Source organism: Muscardinus avellanarius (genome assembly GCF_963383645.1).
Source record: "Muscardinus avellanarius genome assembly, chromosome: 5".
In the NCBI taxonomy this organism is placed as follows: domain Eukaryota; kingdom Metazoa; phylum Chordata; class Mammalia; order Rodentia; family Gliridae; genus Muscardinus; species Muscardinus avellanarius.
Genome location: NC_137790.1, coordinates 73,925,495 through 73,945,531, shown reverse-complemented (window position 1 = coordinate 73,945,531; position 20,037 = coordinate 73,925,495). Strand labels below are relative to the sequence as shown.

The 20,037-nt window shown below is 44.3% G+C and overlaps 1 protein-coding gene across 11 annotated transcripts in view; it reads right to left on the bottom strand.

Annotated features, from left to right (window-relative positions):
• The window catches only part of KALRN (kalirin RhoGEF kinase), a gene marked incomplete at both ends in the record, with an annotated part of 686,722 nt that overhangs the window by 390,423 nt on the left and 276,262 nt on the right, over positions 1-20,037 (bottom strand). For all 11 annotated transcript variants that reach the window (XM_080696283.1, XM_080696287.1, XM_080696289.1 and 8 more), the window contains 2 exons: positions 15,583-15,813; positions 18,759-18,890. In XM_080696283.1, the coding sequence (XP_080552409.1) occupies positions 15,583-15,813; positions 18,759-18,890 (363 nt within the window). The remainder of the gene's footprint in view (positions 1-15,582; positions 15,814-18,758; positions 18,891-20,037) is intronic.

Sequence of the window (20,037 nt, the reverse complement as noted above, 5' to 3'; positions counted from 1 at the left end):
GAACAAGTATGATCAAAATAAATGTCTTTTTATGGCAGGAGAAGCCATCACTTTTCCGAGGCTGAGCTAAAACTCATCAGCAGGTGCAGATAGATTCCCCTTTCCCTGAGAACTGTAATCCTTTTTCTCCATAGACCTGAAGCTGGGCAGAAGCATGAAAGAGTCCAGAAGACCCCAAGTATCAGTTGCCCCCCAACCCTGGGCCCCAATGCCTGCAGCCACCCTGCACCTGTCTGTTCCCGCCAAGCCAAGATGGGGGTGACTGTCACCTCCCTGAGAGAGTCAGTGTGCTCTGTGATGCATTCTGCGGTGGAGTGGTGTTCTACTGGTATTCATGTGGAGAACGTATGTGGAGTAGCGTTCTATTGGTCAGCAAGGCTTGCAACTTGCCAGAGGTTCTGAACTTGAAGGTGCTTAAAAATCACCTGGGGTTCTCTTTACAACACAGACACAGTCAACTCCAAATTCTGAATTAAAATGGGTGAACAAGACCCGATATCCGTGTGTTTGGCAAGCCCTCCACTCTGCCCACGTGTCTTTATTTTTTGTGATGCTGAGGATTGAGCTCAGGGGCATTCTACATTCCAAGCTATATTCACAGCCCCTTTTCATTTGTTATTTGAAAACGAGTTTTATTTTATTGCTGAGGCTGTCTTTGAACTTGAGATCCTTCTATCTCACCATCCCAAGTATTAGGACTACATGAGTGTACCACCACACCCAGCTAATTATTTTGTTTTATTTTCTCTGTTTGCTTGTTTTGGTATCCAGGGGCATTCTACTTTTGAACCTTATTTTATTATTATTTTTTTGTGATGGTGGGGGATTTAACTATTCTATCTCCAAGCTAAACCCTAACCCTATTTAATTTTCTTATCTGAAAATAAGGTCTCACTAAGTTGCTGAGGCTTCCCATCTCCCAACTTTCCACGAATTGGAATTATAGGTGGGTAACACCATGCCCAATTCCAGATGACTTTAATTCTGAGGTACATTGGAGAAATAAATAGGTAGAAAGGAGACATAAAGGGAAGAGAAGGAAATAACTTTTTTTTTTTTTTTTTGGTGGTACTGGGGATGAAACCCTTCTCTGGGCTATACTCCCAGACCTATTTTATATTTTTATCTGGAAACAGGGTCTCTTAAGCCAGCGAGGCTGGCTTTGAACCTGCGCAATCCTCCTGTTTCCGCCTCCCAAGCGCGGGGATTATAAGTGTGCGCCACCACGCCCGGCAGGAAATAACATTTTAATTCAGAAGTTCTGCACACTTTTCCCGGTTGGCCATTCCCTAAGTCATTCTCTCAGCTCTATCACTTCCTGTTTCTAGGGAAATCTTTAAATCTTAAAGTTAATCAAAAGCTCACTCACATATGGTAATTTCCTGTGTGCTGCTCCTTAACCACCTCAATAAATAGTTTAAACAAGAGAGAAACAGTATCTTGAGAAACCTGTAACAGAGGACTTTCAGCATTATCTGTTGAGCAGACAGTGGAGACCACCGCAAGCCATCTTTGGCTCACGGGATTGATGTCACCCTCATGCAGCTTCTCAGAACCACCCCTCCCCCAGCTTCCTTTGCTTTCTTCCAAAGCTTTCTTGCTTTGGAGGTGGCCCAAATTCTCCTCTGAATGTGTATTCCTTGCTTTACCCCAAATCATCTCTCTTGAGTTAGCTTATATTCTCCCTTAAATGTATATTAATTTTCCTAAATAAACCTTTAGCTATGCCTCTTCCTGGACGGTTTGCTGAAGTGTTTTCCCTGTGTATGCCAAGGTCCCTGTGGGTCCTCAGTCGAGTTCCTCACTCTCTCATTGGCAGCTCCTTGAACTCTACTTAGAGAAATGAAGCTCCATGTTCACACCTGACACCTCTTTGACCTTCTGTAACAAAATGTATGGTAGCTTTTAGTGATGTTTCAGTAACGCTCCCCACTCCACCCTGCTGCGCTAGTTCACGCTCCCTGACCACAGGCCCTGACCGTGGCCTTCCCACGCCGTTCCTGCCCTCCTCACACTTCACTCTAACCATGTTCCTCCTCTGCTGCAGCTCCTTTCAAAGCTCCCTGTCAGTTATAATCCTTTCTCTTTTAGCCTGCTATTCAAGTTCCCAAATTAGCATTTTGAGGTCAAGGACTTGCTAATAACAAGGATTATCAGAAAGAGGTGACTCTGAGGGTGACTGTTTTGTCATTCATTAACCTAATAAACAAAAAAGGGATTGAGGATATTGAAGGTGTTCAAATTTAACTATGGATCAGGAAACCTGGAGGCTCTCTGCCCAAGCCTGCCAGAGGGAGGTCCGTCCGTCTGTCCATCCATTCATCCATTCCCTTTCTTTCTTCCTTCCTTCCTTCCTTCATTTCTTTCTTTCTTTCTTTCTTCCTTTCTTTCCTCCTCCTCCTCTTCCTCTTGTTCTGTCTCCTTCTCCTTCTCCTCCTCCTCTTCCTTCTTCTTGGTGGTACTGGGAATTGAACCCAGGGACATTCTATTCTGAACTATACCCCTAGCCCTTTAATTTTTAATTTTTATTTTTTTGAAACAGGGTCTTTCTCTAGCTGAGAGTCTCACTGCCTTGCTGAGGCTGTCCTTGAACCTGTGAACCTGTGAACCTGTGTCCTTGAACCTCCTGTTTCAGTCTCCAAGTTCTAAGGTTACAGGCATGTGCCACTATTCCTGGCTTCCCGGGTCCTTTCTTGGACAGTGCTCACCATGGAGGGACCACTCTTCAGTCAAGATCGGATATTATTCCAGATATAGAGCAGCAACAAGAAGACTGAATTAGCATAATTATAACTGTAAAAAGTAAATGAGAGCCGGGCGTGGCAGCACACGCTTGTAATCCCAGTATTCGGAAGGCTGAGACTGGAGGATCACAGACAGCCTCAACTACTTAGCGAGGCCCTTCACAAGTCAATGAGACCCTGTTTAAAAAGAAAAACGACTAAAAAATAGGCCTGGGGTTGTAGCTTGGAGGTACAATGCCCTTGGGTTCCATCCCCAGTACCACTAAATAAATAAATAAATAAATAAATAAATAAATAAGAATAGGCAGTGATTGTTTTAGATTAATTTATCTTAGAAATAAAGGACTGAAGAGTGCAATTTTGAAACTGTGGGACATGTGGAAAAGTGTTGGGTATGAGTACGACTGTCATTGTAGAACAACAGGTGGTTTAGGATATATCTCAGGCTGTCAGTAGCTATATAAGAATCTCATTCTTTGGGACCAAGTAATCTACTAGGGCCCTTTGATGAGTGATACTCTAGAGCTAAATTATAAATCCCTTAAGGTCAGGGCCGTGTCTCTCTAAATCCCATCACCCAGCATAGCACCTATGGCATAGCAGAGAGGTTAATGTGTGGACTTGGATGTGATAAACTTACATACCCTAGCTAAGCCTCAATCTTATCAAAAAGATGGGATCAAACTGTCACCTGTCCTGTAGTGTTGGGAGATTGTGAAAAAGGCAATATTTATTCATACGGATGATGAATCCTGAGCTTTGAAAAATATAATTTTTATAGACCCATTTAATCTTAGCAATGGAATCTCAGGGTTGGAACCAATCCTCCCCCTGATGTCTGAATCCCTTACCAAACCCACCAAGTACCCACTGTCTTTCAAATGTTGAAGATAATTTCTCTATGCAAGCATTCTCTCATCTGACAGGGAAGAAGATGTACTGAGCTTTTTTCTTTTTAGAAATTCGAATCCTTCCTTTTTCTGTATGTGGTATGGAGGATTGAACCTGAGGGCATTCTACCTCCAAGATATACTCCCAACTCTATTTTATTTTTATTTTGAAACAGGGTTTTGCTAGGTTGATGAGAATCCTCTTATTTTAGCCTCCCAAATGCTGGGATTAGAGCATGCACCACTAACCCTGGCTTCCTTCTTATAGGAAGAGTTAGTTTGTAGACTTTTCATTATTCTAGTTCCTTTTTTATTACTAATCATTTTGAGAGCAACCTGCAGTGCTCATTTTTTATTATGCAAAGCTGTCAATTGGATTATACAATGACCAAACCACTGTAGAATGATTAAGGAGTTATAGTCACTATAGCTAGTAAAAGACTGACTGTTTGAAATTAAAAAAAAAAAAAACACTCTCAAATTCCTTTCAGAAATTCTTTGGCAAGCAAGAATTGTCATAGTAAAAATTATAATTTTTCACACCAGCCTCCAAAGAAACGGATGGAAACAGATGAGATTCATTTGTAGTACTGGAGAGATGGCCTTTAATATTAACTTTCACCAATTCAGAGAGTTAAGTAACCATGTCAGAGGAATTCTGCAATCTGATTGGGTTGTTTGAAAACCAGACATTATTTTTAAGGGTGGACATAAGAGACTCAAATGTGCCACTAGCCCACTCTCACCATCAAGAACACGCCCAACGCCTCCCTCACTACCTCCCGTGTCACTGCCAGGAGGGAACAGCAGTTACACTTCCTCTCTCCTATCCCAGCTAGTGGAACCTTGTTTTCTGCTTCAGGGCCCTCCTCCCCAAGAACAGCACCCCAGGTCCCCAGACTATGCTCTAAAGACCAAAGAAATCTCACCCCACCAGAGGGAGCTCTGCCCACCTTTATCAGCACATTACTGGGTTGCTTCTTTGGCCCAGGACCCAGACAGCCATGTGTGGTGTGCTATTAAGTCCTTAGATGTCCTTGTCTACTCTTAAGGGCAGAGACTTAAACTCCAGGCATAAGGCCTCACATAGAGGAGATGTCCCGAAACACTTTATAGATTTATTCTTGGGGGGAGGGGAGAGCAAAGAAGAAGGGGAGGTAGAACAAGATGGCCTGCCTGTAGGGCATTCTTGAAAACAGTTGCTCTAAGAGAGAATGGAATTTGCCTCTCTCGGAAAGAGCAAATGTCTAGTTGCTCCATGTTTTTCCTGTCACAAGTCAGGTCTAGGAGCAGCCCTTCTACACACGTGGGAAGCCAGAGTTGAGGGGGTCAGAGAAGGAGAGCTTGGCAGATGGGCTCACTGAGAGCTTTCTTTTGTCCAATGCTCAGCACCATCCTATAGTAAGCTGTAACAATAATAGGATGGAAAAGTATTCTGCTAGCAATAATAGGCAGACACACCTTTTCCATATTTTTATTCAGCTTAGTGGATCTAAATTCTAGGGTTTTTTTTTTTTTGTTTTGTTTTTAAATAAGACTCATTACCATCATCCCTCAGTTCAGCAAGGAAGAGAACACTGAGAACACACCTGTTGGGACCCAAGGGACCGCTGTCAGGCCAGCTCTGGCAGCAGATGTTTAAATGGAATCTCCTTCTCACTAGTGTTGACCTTAGGTTTGCATCGCCCTGCTCTATTCTCATTGGAGTCCTTAGAGGGCAAAATATTCCCACCTGGGCCAGGATGACTAACAATGGGGCAAGAAGCCAGGCAAGCAGCCTCTCTCTCTTGTCTTCCAGCCACATTTGTTTCTCTGCCCTTCTCTTCTCTCTCTTCTCTCTCTCTTCTCTCTCTTCTTTCTCATCTCTTCTTTCTCTCTCTCTCTCTCTCTCTCTCTCTCTCTCTCTCTCTCTCTCTCTCTCTCTCTGACATTGGACTGGGGATCAGAAGACCTAGCTTCTGGTCTTAGCATTACCATTGACTAGCTGTGTGGTTATGGCCAAGTTACTTTACATCTCTGGATCTCGATTTCCTCAGCTATATAGCAAGCTGGATTGGATGTTCTTTTAGTCCTCCACAGTTCTGAGATTTTCTCACTGAATGAAATGTAATCAGCCAGCCAATGCAGCAGCAGTTGTTGGTATAGAAACAGGAACATCAGGCTGGGCGCCCCCAAGAGCACAAGCACCAGGGGGCGCCCAAGGACCACTCAACTATGATCAGCCTTTAACCTTGACTGAGGATTAACACAGTGTTACACAGGCACTGAACTGGTATCCCATTCTATCTCATGAGATATATACTATTGCGGTCTTATTTTAGAAGGGAAGAAAAAATTGATGTATGGATTCATTAAGCTGTAGAAAGGCACGGATAAGGTACACCTGCCCTACTGTTGCTAGCTGAATAATTTTCCATCTTATTATTTTTCCCATAAAGAAACATGAGCCAAGTGATTTGCTCCTGGCCACACAGACAAGTCATATCAGGAAAGGACTGACACCCAGGCTGACTTCAGAGCCACTGCACGTATCCAAGATTCTTCATTGCCCTGGCCTCTGATGCTTGTATACCAGCCTTCCACATAGGCTACTGAATAAACATCTCTGGATTTTAAATGTGCTTCAGTGTCTTGGGTCTGGTCTACATGCATGGGTCAATCAAGTCAATTCTCTCTTTAGACACCAACTCTGACTTCATCTGGAACCTTTGCCTATAGCTGTTCTAGCAATACTCTATTGCCCTGTACTCTCACTGGCCTGCTCTGGTAGACTTCTTTTATATTTTCAGATGTGCATGTCTTATGCCATCGTAAGTAACCAGGAATCCTACCCATACCTAATGCTGTGCTGGGCCCATGGAAGAGGGCTGAACTTGCTGAGTAACTGCACTCCATTGGCACTTCAATGAACACTGAGGTTATGCCCCCCCCCGAGTCCTCTGCCTGGGCTAGAAACACTTGTCACCTGAAGACTTCGCATCACAATTCTCACAAACAGACTCCATCTACTGAGGGCGGGCTAAATGGTATTCACTTCACAGAAGTAGAAAGTAGGGTCCTCCAATAATTTCAGTTCAATCCAGCAAAGATTAAAAGACCCAGCTTCATGCAGACACAACTTAGAGTTGTAAGGGACATAGAGAGCAAGATGTCCTGGTTTCTATTCTCAAGGAGATACTAGAATAGATGAGATGACCCATGCAAAATTTAAAAACAATAATGTAATGTAAAAACAATAATGTAATGTATCAAAACCAATCCCCCCACACATACACGTGGGATCAGGGAAATGACTTGTCCAATCTAACAAGTAATGACTGTATGGCTGGGAGTCAGGAGATCAAAGGCTGAGCCGCTCACTCTGACCCTCCAGTGTGTGAGTCCGGCTCCTTTCTGAAGCACAGCTCAGATACCTGTTGGGCACTAATGGATGTTTGGGCATCAGGTTAGCAACTGAGACCCATCGCCAGGTTTGGTTGCCCTCATTTTCACACGAGTTTCTTTGCACTTTCCCAGTGAGTGAGCAAGTAAGCAAGGGGGTGACCACGGATGATGTTGTGCTCCCAGAAGTCACACTCGCACATCCTGAGCAAAGCAAAGAAAGGAACCGTCCTGGGGATTCATCTCACAGAACATCCAAGCCCCGTCACACCTACCTCCTAACCTCCTGCCTGTTTTGCACACTGATTCCAACATGATGAATTGAAATCTCTCACTGTGACGAGCATGATATAGAACAGCCACACATGTAGCTTTATTATGCTTTTTTTCTTTTTCATTTGAGTCAATGCCACAGTGGCCACAGGCAAGTCTGACAGCAGATCCTGGAGAGTCAGCGCGTGGCATGCCCCTCCTCTTGGGGAGGCCTTTCACCCATCCTCCTCGCTGCCCCTCTACAGGTCCAGAGTGCAGCCTAGCACCACCTCCCTAAGAACAGCAGGAAGGCACAGAGGCGCCCAGGAGGCTGTGCCATCCACAATTGGACCATCTCAGGGAGTCACAGAGAGTTCATGGCAATAGCCACACCCCCTCTTTTGTGCCTGAGAGGCTGGCACCTCACTCTGTCTCAATTACAGGCCACCTCCTGCTCTCCTGTGCTTAGGGATGATATATTTATTTGGATGGTTCCAGATGGCAGGATCAGGAGATGGACTCATTTGCTTCCTCATTCCTGCTGGCCCCACATAAGTTTCAGAGTGGGCACATGGACACTGTCCTCTTTGTGGGATGTCCCTCTGATGACTTGATCAGGGCTCCATCAGGAGGGAAGGCTGCAAAGGAGTGTGGGATGCCCAAGAAGGAACGAGTGCAAGGCCCAGTTTCAAAGCTGCTCAGGCAAGAAGGATGCAAGTGTCTCCCAGGTTTTTCTACCTGGGATTGAAACACGGTGACCCCCCAACCCCACCCCAGAAGGCTCCCCTCCTCCATCATGCCTGTCTATTCAGGCGCCCCGCACCAGGGCCCCTCCCAACAAAAGCTGTGAAGACATGTGCAACGGGCTTTTAGTTTCCCATGTCTATTTTGCTACATTTTGGGGTTAGAACTGATCAACATCACAGAAGAATGAAAGGGGAGTGAATCATTATTTCATGTGTACAATCCCAAAATTATGCGGTGGCCTCAGACATTATGTGTCTGGCAACAGGTATTGAAGGCCAAGCACCTCTACCTCCTATTGTGAACTGAGAGGGAGGCGACCTGGGTCCCCAGTGCAGGCCCAGATTCCATCAGTTCCTTGCCCTGGTATATCAAAACTCTGGGCAGACTTCTGGGAAGATGGCGACGGAGAAAAGCAGCGTTTATGAGTCCCACTAACAATCGATCTCTGTTACCACAAAATCAGTGCCTTTCATAGCCAGAAAACACCATCAGCAGAGAAATAAAAACTGTAAATACAAGGGACAGAGAAAAAGAGGGCTGGAAGAACAACCAGATACCAGAAAAGAAACCAGCCTGCAGTGACACGGCCGAAGCCGTGGCATGGAGCCACAGCAGTGCCATCTTCCCTTGCAGCACCAGGCTCCAGAGAGGAGGGGGGACTCAGAACTGAGCTCAAAACCAGAGAGGAGATATGCCAGCCTCACGGCCAAGGACGCAGCAGCAGCAGCAGCAGCAGCAACATACTGCTGGTGGCAGCGGTGAGTTCACCAGATGGCTCCAGATCAGCTCACTCAACAAGCCACCAGGCTCCAGAGAGGAGGGGTGGAGAGCAAGCCGAGGTGAGCAACTGGCTGCAGAACGGCCAGGCGGGATTCAGCAGTTTTTTCAGCGCAAGGAGCGTCTAAAGCTCCCAGGGACCGGGCTCAGCACACCCTGCAGGGACTCAGAGCGGAGCTCAAAACCAGAGAAGAAATACACCAGCCTCACAGCCGAGGGTGTTACAGTGGCACTATATTACCAGCGGCAGCAGCAGTGAGTTCACCGAGTCCACTACAGCTCCATCAGCGCACTCAACAACCGTGAGTCAAATTGCGGCCCCTAGAGGAGAAATCCCAGTACTGTACTCCCAGGGACTTGCGCAGATAGTCTCCTGGGTTGGAGAGTTTTGCAGTCCAACCCGTTGGGGGAGTGGCAGCGGTGGAGATATCACACCATACTTGCAGCTCCCCATGGGAGAACGCACACCTGGCACCCCCATGGTCTCAAGCAGCCTCGATTGACTCCTTGGGTCTGAGACTCTGTGATACAACCCAGTAAAGGAGTAGTGACTGAAATTCCACAGACTTGAGATCCAGAACACCTTAAGTGAAGTTGTAGTGACCCAGGGAAGAACACAGAAAAGACACAAACTTCTGAAATCATGAGAAAAAGAAATAACAATGGAGCAATGAATGCCCACAACCCCACAACATCAGAACCTGATAACACAGAAATTCAGAGATCTCTAGAAGATCAAATCAGGAAAATAACTGTAGAAATAATAGAGGACTTTCAAAAATAATTCAGAGAGAGTCAAAAAGAGATAAAGGATGCAATCATTGAAGTAAAGGCCTGAATTCAAAGTATAAACAACAGATTAGACCACATAGAGAATAGAATCTTGCTCCTAGAAGACAATCACTCCAAAAATGAACGTATAGTCACTAATTTAGAAAAAAAAAATCCAGCAGCAGGAATCTGACATTGAAGAAATATGGGCCCATTTTAAGAGAGCTAACCTAAGAATAATCGGAAGAGAAGAGGGAAAAGAAGGTGAAACCAAAGGGATCAATAATCTCTTCAAGGAAATGATAGCAGAAAATTTTCCAAACATAGAGCAAGAGGTCAATACACAGGTCCAGGAAACATATAGAACTCCCTTTAGACAGGATCAGAGAAGAGGATCCCCATGCCACATAATTGTCAAAATGACTAATGTGGAAGCCAAGGAGAGAATCTTAAAGGCAACAAAAACAAAAGGCCAATGACATTCAGAGGCAAACGAATTAGAATCATTCTAGACTTCCCAAACCAAGTCATGAAAGCCAGAAGGGTGTGGAGTAACATATTCCAAACTCTGAAAGAAAACAACTTCCATCCAAAAATTTCCTACCCAGCAAAACTATCTATCAAATTAGATGGGGAAATAAGAAGCTTCCATGACAGGCAGACACTGAAGGAATTTATGCCTTCAAAACCAGCGCTAGAGAAAATACTCAAGGAGATTAACTCCAAAGGAGAAAAAGGTAATACACGCCAGAACCAAAGAAATAAGATTTCCCCTCCAGCAGACAACTAAGCAAAAAAGAATAAACAGTATCACAAACAGAAATAAAAATCTTAACATGATAGGAATTAAAAATTATCTCTCTATAATCACACTGAATGTAAATGGCCTCAACTCCCCAATAAAAAGACATAAAGTGGCAAAATGGATTGAAAACCAGAATCTATCCATCTGCTGCTTACAAGAAACACACCTTACAAGTGAAGATAGGAACAAACTCAAGGTAAAGGGCTGGAGCAAGGTAATCCATGCTAATGGAACTCGAAGACAAGCAGGAGTAGCAACTATGATATCACAAGTTAGACTTCAAACCCAAACTTATTAGAAGAGACAAAGAAGGTCATATTTTACTGGTAAAAGGAATAATCCAGCAAGAGGAAATAACAATAATCAACATCTATGCCCCAAACATAGGTTCAGCTACTTTCATAAATCAAACTCTTTGTGACATGAAGTCACACATAAATCCCAATACAATAATACATATAGAATATTTCACCCAACTACAGCAGAGTTTACATTTTTCTCAGCTGCTCATGGAACCTTCTCCAAAATAGATCACATCCTGGGACACAAAATGAGCACTAGTGAATTTAAAAAATGTTACATACTTCCCTGTGTCATTTCAGAGCATAATGGCATGAAACTAGAAATCAACTATAAGAAGACCCAGAGAAACAACATAAACATGTGGAGACTGAACACCACACTTCTGAATGAAGAATGGGTCATAGAAGATGTAAGAGGTGAAATCAAGAAATTTCTAGAAACAAATGAAAATAAAGATGCAACATATCAAAACTTCTGGGACACTTTGAAGGCAGTATTAAGAGGAAAATTTATAGCACTGAGTGCTCACATAAGAAAAACAGAAAATCTTCAAATAAATAACCTAATAACACACCTCAAAGCCCTTGAAAAGCAGGAACAAATGAACCCCAAAGCCAGTAGAAGACAGGATATTATTAAAATTAGAGCAGAAATTAACGAAATAGAGAATAAAAAAACAATACGAAAAATCAACAAAACCAAAAGCTGGTTTCTTGAAAAAATAAACAAGATAGATAAACCCCTTGCCAACCTAACTAAAAAAAAAGAGAGAATCAACCCAAATTATGGAGATAAGGGATGAAAAAGGAGAAATTACTACTGACAGTGCAGATATTGAGAGGAATTTCAGAAACTACTTTGAAAAACTATACTCCAAAAAATTGGAAAATCTGGAGGAAATCGACAACTTCCTAGATAAATACAACCTTCCTAAACTGAGTCAAGAAGATATAGAACACTTAAACCAACCAATAACAATCAAAGAGATTGAAATAGCAATAAAGATCTTACCATCAAAGAAAAGCCCAGGACCAGATGGTTTCCCAAATGAATTCTATAAAACCTTTATAGAAGAGCTAACCCCAATACTCCTCAAACTATTTTGTGAAATAGAAAAAACCAGGACTCTCCCAAATACATTCTATGAAGCCAACGTCACACTAATACCCAAACTGAATAAAGACAGTTCAAGGAAGGAAAACTACAGGCCTATATCTCTGATGAACTTGGATGCAAAACTATTAAACAAAATACTAGCAACACGCATTCAAAACCACATCAAGAAAATCATACACCATGACCATGTAGGGTTCATCCCAGGGATTCAAGACTGGTTCAACATACAAAAATCAATTCATGTAATTCACCATATAAACAGAATCAAAGACAAAAATCATATGATCATTTCAATAGACGCTAAAAAAGCATTTGATAAAATTCAGCATCCATTTATTATAAAAAAACACTGCAGAGAATTGGAATAGAAGGAACATATCTCAACATTATTAAGGCAATCTACAATAAGCCCACCACCAACATCATATTAAATGGGGAAAAACTTCAAGAATTCTCCCTAAAAACAGGAATGAGATGAGGATGTCCATTATCACCACTTCTCTTCAATATAGTACTAGAGACTCTAGCCAGAGCAATAAGGCAAGAAAAGGAAATCAGAGGAGTACAAATAGGGAAAGAACAACTCAAACTTTCACTATTTGCAGATGACATGATACTCTATTTAGAAAACCCAACAGACTCAACCAAAAGGCTTATAGAACTGATCAACAAATTCAGCAAAGTATCTGGATACAAAATCAATCTTAAAAAATCAGAAGCTTTCCTGTACACCAACCATAAATCCACTGAAAAAGAAATTCAGAAAACACTTCCACTCAGGATCTCCCTCAAAAAAATAAAATTCTTAGGAATAAACTTGACCAAGGAGGTAAAAGATCTCTACAAAGAAAATTATAAAACACTGAAAAAAGAAATCAAAGAAGATTTTAGAAGATGGATCTTCCATGTTCATGGATTGGCAGAATAAATATCATTAAAATAGCCATCCTTCCAAAAGTGATCACAGATTTAATGCAATGCCCATTAAACTACCAAGATCATTCCTCACAGACATAGAAAAATCAGTCCTTAAATTTATCTGGAATAACAAAAAGCCCAGAATAGCCAAGGTAGTTCTCAGCCACAAAAACCATGCAGGAGGAATCACAATACCTGACTTTAATCTATACTATAAAGCCATAGTAATAAAAACAGCATGGTACTGGCAAAAAAAACAGATACATAGACCAATGGAGCAGAATAGAGGACCCAGAAACAAGTCCACACACTTTCAGCCAATTGCTCTTTGACAAAGAGGCCAAAAACATACACTGAAGAAAAGATAGCTTGTTCAACAAATGGTGTTGGCAAAACTGGTTAACCATATGCAGAAAACTGGAAATTAATCCCACTTTCTCACCCTGTACAAAAGTCAACTCAAGATGTATCAAAGACTTGGAAATCAAACCAGAGACCTTAAAGCTCCTTGAAGAGGGCATAGGTCCAACACTGCAACACATAGGCACAGATAAACACTTTCTCAACAAGACCCCAAAGGCACAACAATTTAAAAGGCAAATCAATATGTGGGATTGCGTGAAACTGAAGAGCTTCTGTTCAGCAAAGAAAACTATCAAAAACCTCAATTGAGAGCCAACAGAATGGGAGAAGATTTTTTCCACCTACAACACAGATAGAGGACTAATATCTAGAATATACAGAGAACTCAAGAAACTCAACACTAAGAAAACAAAGCATCCAATAACAAAATGGGCAAATGAACTAAATAGACACTTCACAAAAGAAGAAATTCAAATGGCCAATAAATGCATGGAAAAATGCTCAACATCACTGGCAATCAGAGAGATGCAAATCAAAACTACCCTGAGATTTCACCTAACTCCAACTAGAATGGCAATCATTCAAAACACAAACAACAACAGATGGTGGCGAGCATGTGGAGAAGTGAGAACTCTAAGACATTGTTGGTGGGATTGCAAATTAGTGCAACCACTTTGGAAAACAGTATGGAGAATCCTCAGAAGAATAGGAACAAAGTTACCATTGTACCAGCAATACCACTTCTGGGTCTCTACCCAAAAGATAGGAAACCAAACTACCAAACTAATGCATGTGTATCTATGTTCATAGCTGCCCAATTAACCATAGTCAAACTATGGAACCAGCCAAGATGTCCATCAACAGATGAATGGATTATAAAACTGTGGGATATGTACACAATGGAATTTTACTCAGCCATTAAAAAAAACCTCAATTACATCATTTTCAGGGAAATGGATGGAACTGGAGGACGTTATGCTAAGTGAGATTAGTCAGTCACAAAAAATAAGAAATCAGATGCTTTCCCTAATATGTGAGAGTTAGGGAGAAATGGGTCATAGGAGGAACTCTAGATGAAAAAGGAAATCCTATAGAGGAGCAAACAAGGAAGCTAAAGGAGGAGAAAGGAGGGGGGAGGAGGAAAATCTCTAAAACACACAATGTACTTAAACATATTGAAGTCAACCACTAAGCCAAGCAAGGGAAGGAGGGACAGGGAGGGAATGGGGTGGGAATTGGGTAGGGGTTAAGTCAGTGATGTGTACATGTTTGTACACATAAGTTTTTTTTACCCCAATATGATGTATGAATATAATAAAAACAACAACAACAACAAAAAAAAAAAAACTCTGGGCAAAGTTCCTAGGGTCCCCAAGGAGACTGAAACAGAAAGTGTGAGGGGACAAGAATGGGCTATTTCCTCTGAAAGGGCATTTGTGGCAAGACTGTACTTTTATGTTAGGAAACATAACGCTGGGTGTGGTGGCGCAGGCTTGTAATCCCCACACTTGGGAGGTGGAGACAGGAGGATCGCATAGGTTTGAAGCCGGCCTTCTGGCTTAAGAGACCCTGTTTCCAAATTTAAAAAAATATAAAAAATAGGTATCTGGGAGTGTAGCCAGAGGTAGAAGGGTTTTCTGAAGCCCCAGTACCACCAAAAAAAAAAAAAAAAAAAAAAACAAAAAAACATAAAAACAAAACCATTTCCTTTTTTTTTTTTTTTTCCAATGCTGGGAAATGAAGCCAAGGGTGCTCAACTGCTGACATACACCCCCAGCTTCTCTTTTTTAAAATTTTCTATTTTGAGACAAGGTCTAAGTAAGTTGCTCAGGCTGGCCTTGAATGTGTGATCCTCCTGCCTCAGCTACCCACGTCACTGGGATTACAGGCATGAGGCCACTGTTCCTGGCTTCTACTTCTCTATTATTTGCAATAAGAGAAAATCCACGACTGGTGTAAAGATGTGAGAAGACAGACAAAGCCAAAAGTAACTTTCAATCATAGAACACACAGTGAACCAAAGGCCATGTTTTAAATCTGGGTCACAGGCCTAACTCTGCCAATGCATCTTCTAAAAGTCCCTGTACCCCACCCTAACCTGCTCTGACAGGCCACCCCTCCCTGAGTGGAAGGTGAGCTCACTTGATGTGGGGTCTAGTGCTTAGATATGTCCACCCCTCCAACCCCAACCCCCGCTGTCTAGCGGTCTCACTGACTGCAGGAGTCAAGTTCACCCAGAGAAAAAGTGCCACGTGACTGAAAGAAATTGCTCTTCCTGAGACTGAACCTCCCTTTCCAGCTCCACAGTGAGAAGGCCCAGTCTGGAAGCTCATAGGCGAGAAGGATGCATTAATACATCTATTTTGTTTTTTGCTTTTGCAGGGTAGCCGGGGGCTGAATTTCCTTCTTCCCTCAATCAATGCGGGCTCCCCCAGGTCTGATCATCAGGTCAGGGACTCCAGCTCAGTCTACACCCTGTGATGGATGACGGGCACAGGGGAGCAGGGCCGGTTACCTGCTGCACGTCCTGCTGGAAGACACAGAGCTGCAGCCGCTGGTGGAGCCGCACCTTGCGGTGCTGCCAGATGCTCTCGAGCCGCCGCTGGTGGTGCAGCACCTCGTGCACCACGTCCAGCACCTGGTGCACCGCCTTGGAGTAGTTGGCTGTGGCCGTGAGGGACTCGGAGTTCCCGGGGCTCAGGGGACGCTGCAGCACATCCAGCAGCGCTTTGCCATCCTGGCTGACCTACAGGAAGAAAGGTAGTTCAGATCAAGAGCCCTGGGCCAAGAGGCTGGAGAAGCAGGTGGGCGCAGACAGGGGCAAAGGGACCTGCCCCAGGGTCTTCACAAGCACGAGATGTGCTGCCCAGCAACAGCTACCCTGGTGCCAGTCCCCAGCCCAGGGGAACACAGTGCACGAGTGCCCCTGGGAGAAGGGCTACTGTAGCACTGGCCAGCTGTGTGTGGACCTTCCCTCCCCTCTGAAACATTGTCTGCGTGAGGGCAGGAACTCTGGCTTGCTCAAAGCCCTCTCCCCCATGTCTAGAACAGTGCGTGGCACATGGTAGGCACCAAATGCATATTTGGAATCACTTGTTGACTACATCACGCAGCAGAACTCCATCTCAGAAATGAAGCCAGCGGTGGCTCCCCTAGACCTCTCCTGCCTTTTCCTCAGTTTCCTCTATCTGGCTCCAAACTTCCAGAGGTGTGATCGGAAGCTCCGGGCCTCAGTTTCCTTGTCTGCACAAGAGGAATAATAATAGCACATGCCTAGCAGGATTGTAATGAATATGGAACACCACGTGCAGAATGTGTTATTAAACAGGGCCCTGCACATGGTATGGGCTGCCAATTTTAGCTTCATCATCATCAACATCATCATCTTCGTCTTTCCTAGCTCCTATTTCTATTTCCTTATCATTTTCTTTATCTTTATTTTTTTAATCCTTTCTTTTCCCTCTATACAATCCTTTTCTCTCCCCTGAAAGGCATCCTTTTAGGAACATGCAGAGTAAAGCAGGGACCCTCAGCCAGGGGATACAGTGTCCATGCTCTGGGGTCACCACACTCACCCTCAGGGTGTCGGGGAGGGGACTTCCCTGCCATTCCTCTCACTAGGATCCTGGTACAATCACAGGCACTGATAATTTTGGAAAATGGCATGGTGGCCCTGCAGTGCTTGGCTGAGTACCTAACAGAGCCTCTGTCTTTCCAATCTGAAACACTGGTTACTGGGGAACTGATGGGAATTTGATGACTCCAAATTAATTTGGTTAATATCAAAATCAGAGTTGCTTTGGAATTGAAGTGGTTTTCTTCTCCTGCCAGCAAGGTAGGAAAGGAGGTGTTACTCCATGCCCACACCTGCAGTGATGAAGAGGAAGCTGTCTGTGGCTTTGCGTCCTCCCTTCACCCCTCCTTCAGGCATGGCTGGCTGCAGGGACACAGAGGCGTCTGTTCTCCTGCTCATGGAGTCACAGAAACATGCTCAGGCTGGGGGTAAGTAAGAGAACTGCTCGGGTAGAGGATGGCTGAGGCAGGAAAGAAAACACCACCCACCCACCCACCCAATTCCACCACCCCGATCACCCATAATTTATTGTCAGGGCAGGTAGTTTATAAATAATACAGAGGAGATGCCCTTAAGAGATGCAAAGAAGACAAACATCTATGGCCAAAGCCAGGACAGCTCTCTCTAGGAAAGTCAGCAAATGCTCCCTCTTGGCACTATGCCCTGGGCAGGGTGGTTTGAGATGGAGGGCCAGGTTCTGGAAATCCATCTCAACATGAGTTCCAAGTGTCTGCCTCAACCTCCACATCTGAAGGAGGCGGAGACCATCCCTGACCTCAGAAGTGGGCTTGGAGGAGGCTCCAAGATCCATGATTCTAGATAGGGCCTGAGAATAAGTTGGGAGAAATATTGTATCTACATGTATCTACATGTATTAAGACCTCACAAGTGTGAACTATGAGAGCATATTAATCTCATTTGTATTTTCATTTGTATTTTACAAGATGTAAGTTTAGAGTGTCTTGACCCGTGGGCAGAGGCTCAGTTTTGTCATGAGAGAGAAGGCGCTGGGCCTTGTGGATCAGAGCTACTGAGATCTAATTTAGTTCACAAGTCCCATCCTCTGCATCTCCTACAATGACCAAACCTGCTACTGTGTTTAGTACTTATCACTGCCAGGTACTGGGCCATGTGAAGGACCCAAAGCTGACGCTGGCCAAGTGACTGCCTAAGGTTGCATGCTGGGAAACAGGAGCTGAGATTCAAACTCAGATCTGACCGTGGCAAATACCATCCCTAGTACCCAGAAGCCAGATCTTAGACTTCAACATGCAACAAACTCACTTGAGACAATATTATTAAAATATAGTTTCCAGGCCTCACTTCCTGGCCCTCGGCTTCAGCTGAGAAAGGAACCCAGGCACCTGCATCTCCAGCCACCACCTGGGTGAGTCTGATGGTGGCTGGGGACACTCTTGGGGCCCTCGCTTCCCTCTGGCCTTACCCCAGAGGAGACACATGGGTCAGGTGTGCATTCGCTTTCCCTCCTCGCCCACCTTCCAAACCACCCACCCCTTCCATCCCACAGCCCCTCCCTGGAAATCCATGCCAGTCCCAGAACCTATCCACTTGATGTGTCCACAGGGTCCTTTCATTTTACTTTGAATGGAAGGGCAAGAAGGCTTCCCCTGTTTAAGTTGTCAGTATCCCTGCCTTTGGTATCTCAGCAGAAGAGCCTTTTAACTGTCCTTGGATCCAAGGCAGCTTCTCACTCCTGCACACAGAACTCCATCTTTTCCTCTATATTTTTCTAGTGAGAGTATTAGTGTTTTTTTGTTTTTGGTTCTTTTTTTTTGAGGAGCTACTTCATAAAGAGGAGAGGGACAGGACTAGTATGTACACATTCATTCATCAACCAGAAAGCCAATTCAGAGGAGCCAGCCTTGCTTCCTCACGTTCTTCCCGTGTGTGTGTGTGTGTGTGTGTGTGTGTGTGTGTGTGTGTGTGTGTGTGTGTGTGAAGAATGAGTGTGCACCAGAGGTGGTGCCTGCTAGTGGTCCTACCTGTATCAGCTCCTGGCTAGGGACTCACAATTCACATCACTACGGATTATCTCCAGGAGAAAAATGGCCTCTCAGCCCAACCCAGGCTCCCCCAGGGCCCCTCTCCGTGCTCACCTCCGTGTAGGCCTGGGTCACCTGCTCGTACAAGGACTGGTGGTGGTGGATTGCCAGCTCCAGGTCCTGCATCTCGGAAGGCAGGCCACCTTCGCTGCACATCTCGCACCAGGCGTCCACTCCCGACAGGAACTGGAAGCAGAAGCGGGTGGGTGAGTGTGGGAACACCAGGGTGGGAAATGGGGGAGCTGAGAGAGAGGGTCCGACCCCATAGCAACAAGCCTGAGCACTTCTGGCAGAGATTGCTACAGCACGCAGCGCTTTTTCCTTTGATTCTAGAAACGCTAATCTCTAGTTAGAAGTGCAGTCCAGGAGACTAGCTGTCTGTGAAGAACAGTGGCCACGAAGATGATTGGTACGATGCTGTGGAGCTGAGCAACTTATCAGGATTTTGACAGGTTTTGTCCACACAGAGGCTGCAAAGTGCAGGTGTGGAAACAGCTCACTCCAGCCCGTGGATGCACAAGAGCTTCCTGCTCTGTGCAAGTTGACAGGCACACGAGAGGGGCCACAGCAATGTCGTGAGAGGATTCTGCATCTGTGTTTGACAGTGTGTACACAGAGTGATGAGGAGAAGCCAAGAACACCTTCCACAGGACCACTAGGAACCCTGGGGCCCATGGACACCATTCCCTGGGGGATGAAGACTAACGCTCACCAGGACTCCCATTGGGGTTGGGGACAGACCGTGCTGTGCCTATAGTGATGGTGGCTCCTGGAATGTGATATATAGACGCAGATCTTAACAGACATCAAATTATTTAAAAATTAAAATTAACAACTGTGAAAGAATATGGGTCTCCATGCACAAAGGGCGAGCTGTCTGAAATCACTCAGATTTATCAGGTGGAAAAATACATCTTTAAAATGCAAATAACTCTTCACCCTATAGTCTGAAATGGTTCTGCCTGTGCTTCCTCTTGCCTGGGTGCACAGGGCCATTTAAATTAATTGCCTAAATACCTTTTATCTCATTGACTAGAACAGCCCATAGGAGGACAATAAAGAGCTGCCTAAGTAAATGCACGGAAAAAATAGTCTTGAATCATTTTTTTTCCTCCCTAGCTAAAAAGAAGCATAGTTTATGAATTTCCCTGAAGGACTGGTAATGCGTGAAGAAATTACATTAAAAAATAGATACAAGCCAGGCGCAGTGGCACACACCTGTAATCCCAGTATTTGGGAGGCTGAGACAGGAGGATCACAGGTACAAGGCCAGTTTCAGCAACTTAGGCCCTGTTTCCAAAAAAAAAACCAAAGAAGGTCTGGAGGTGTAGTT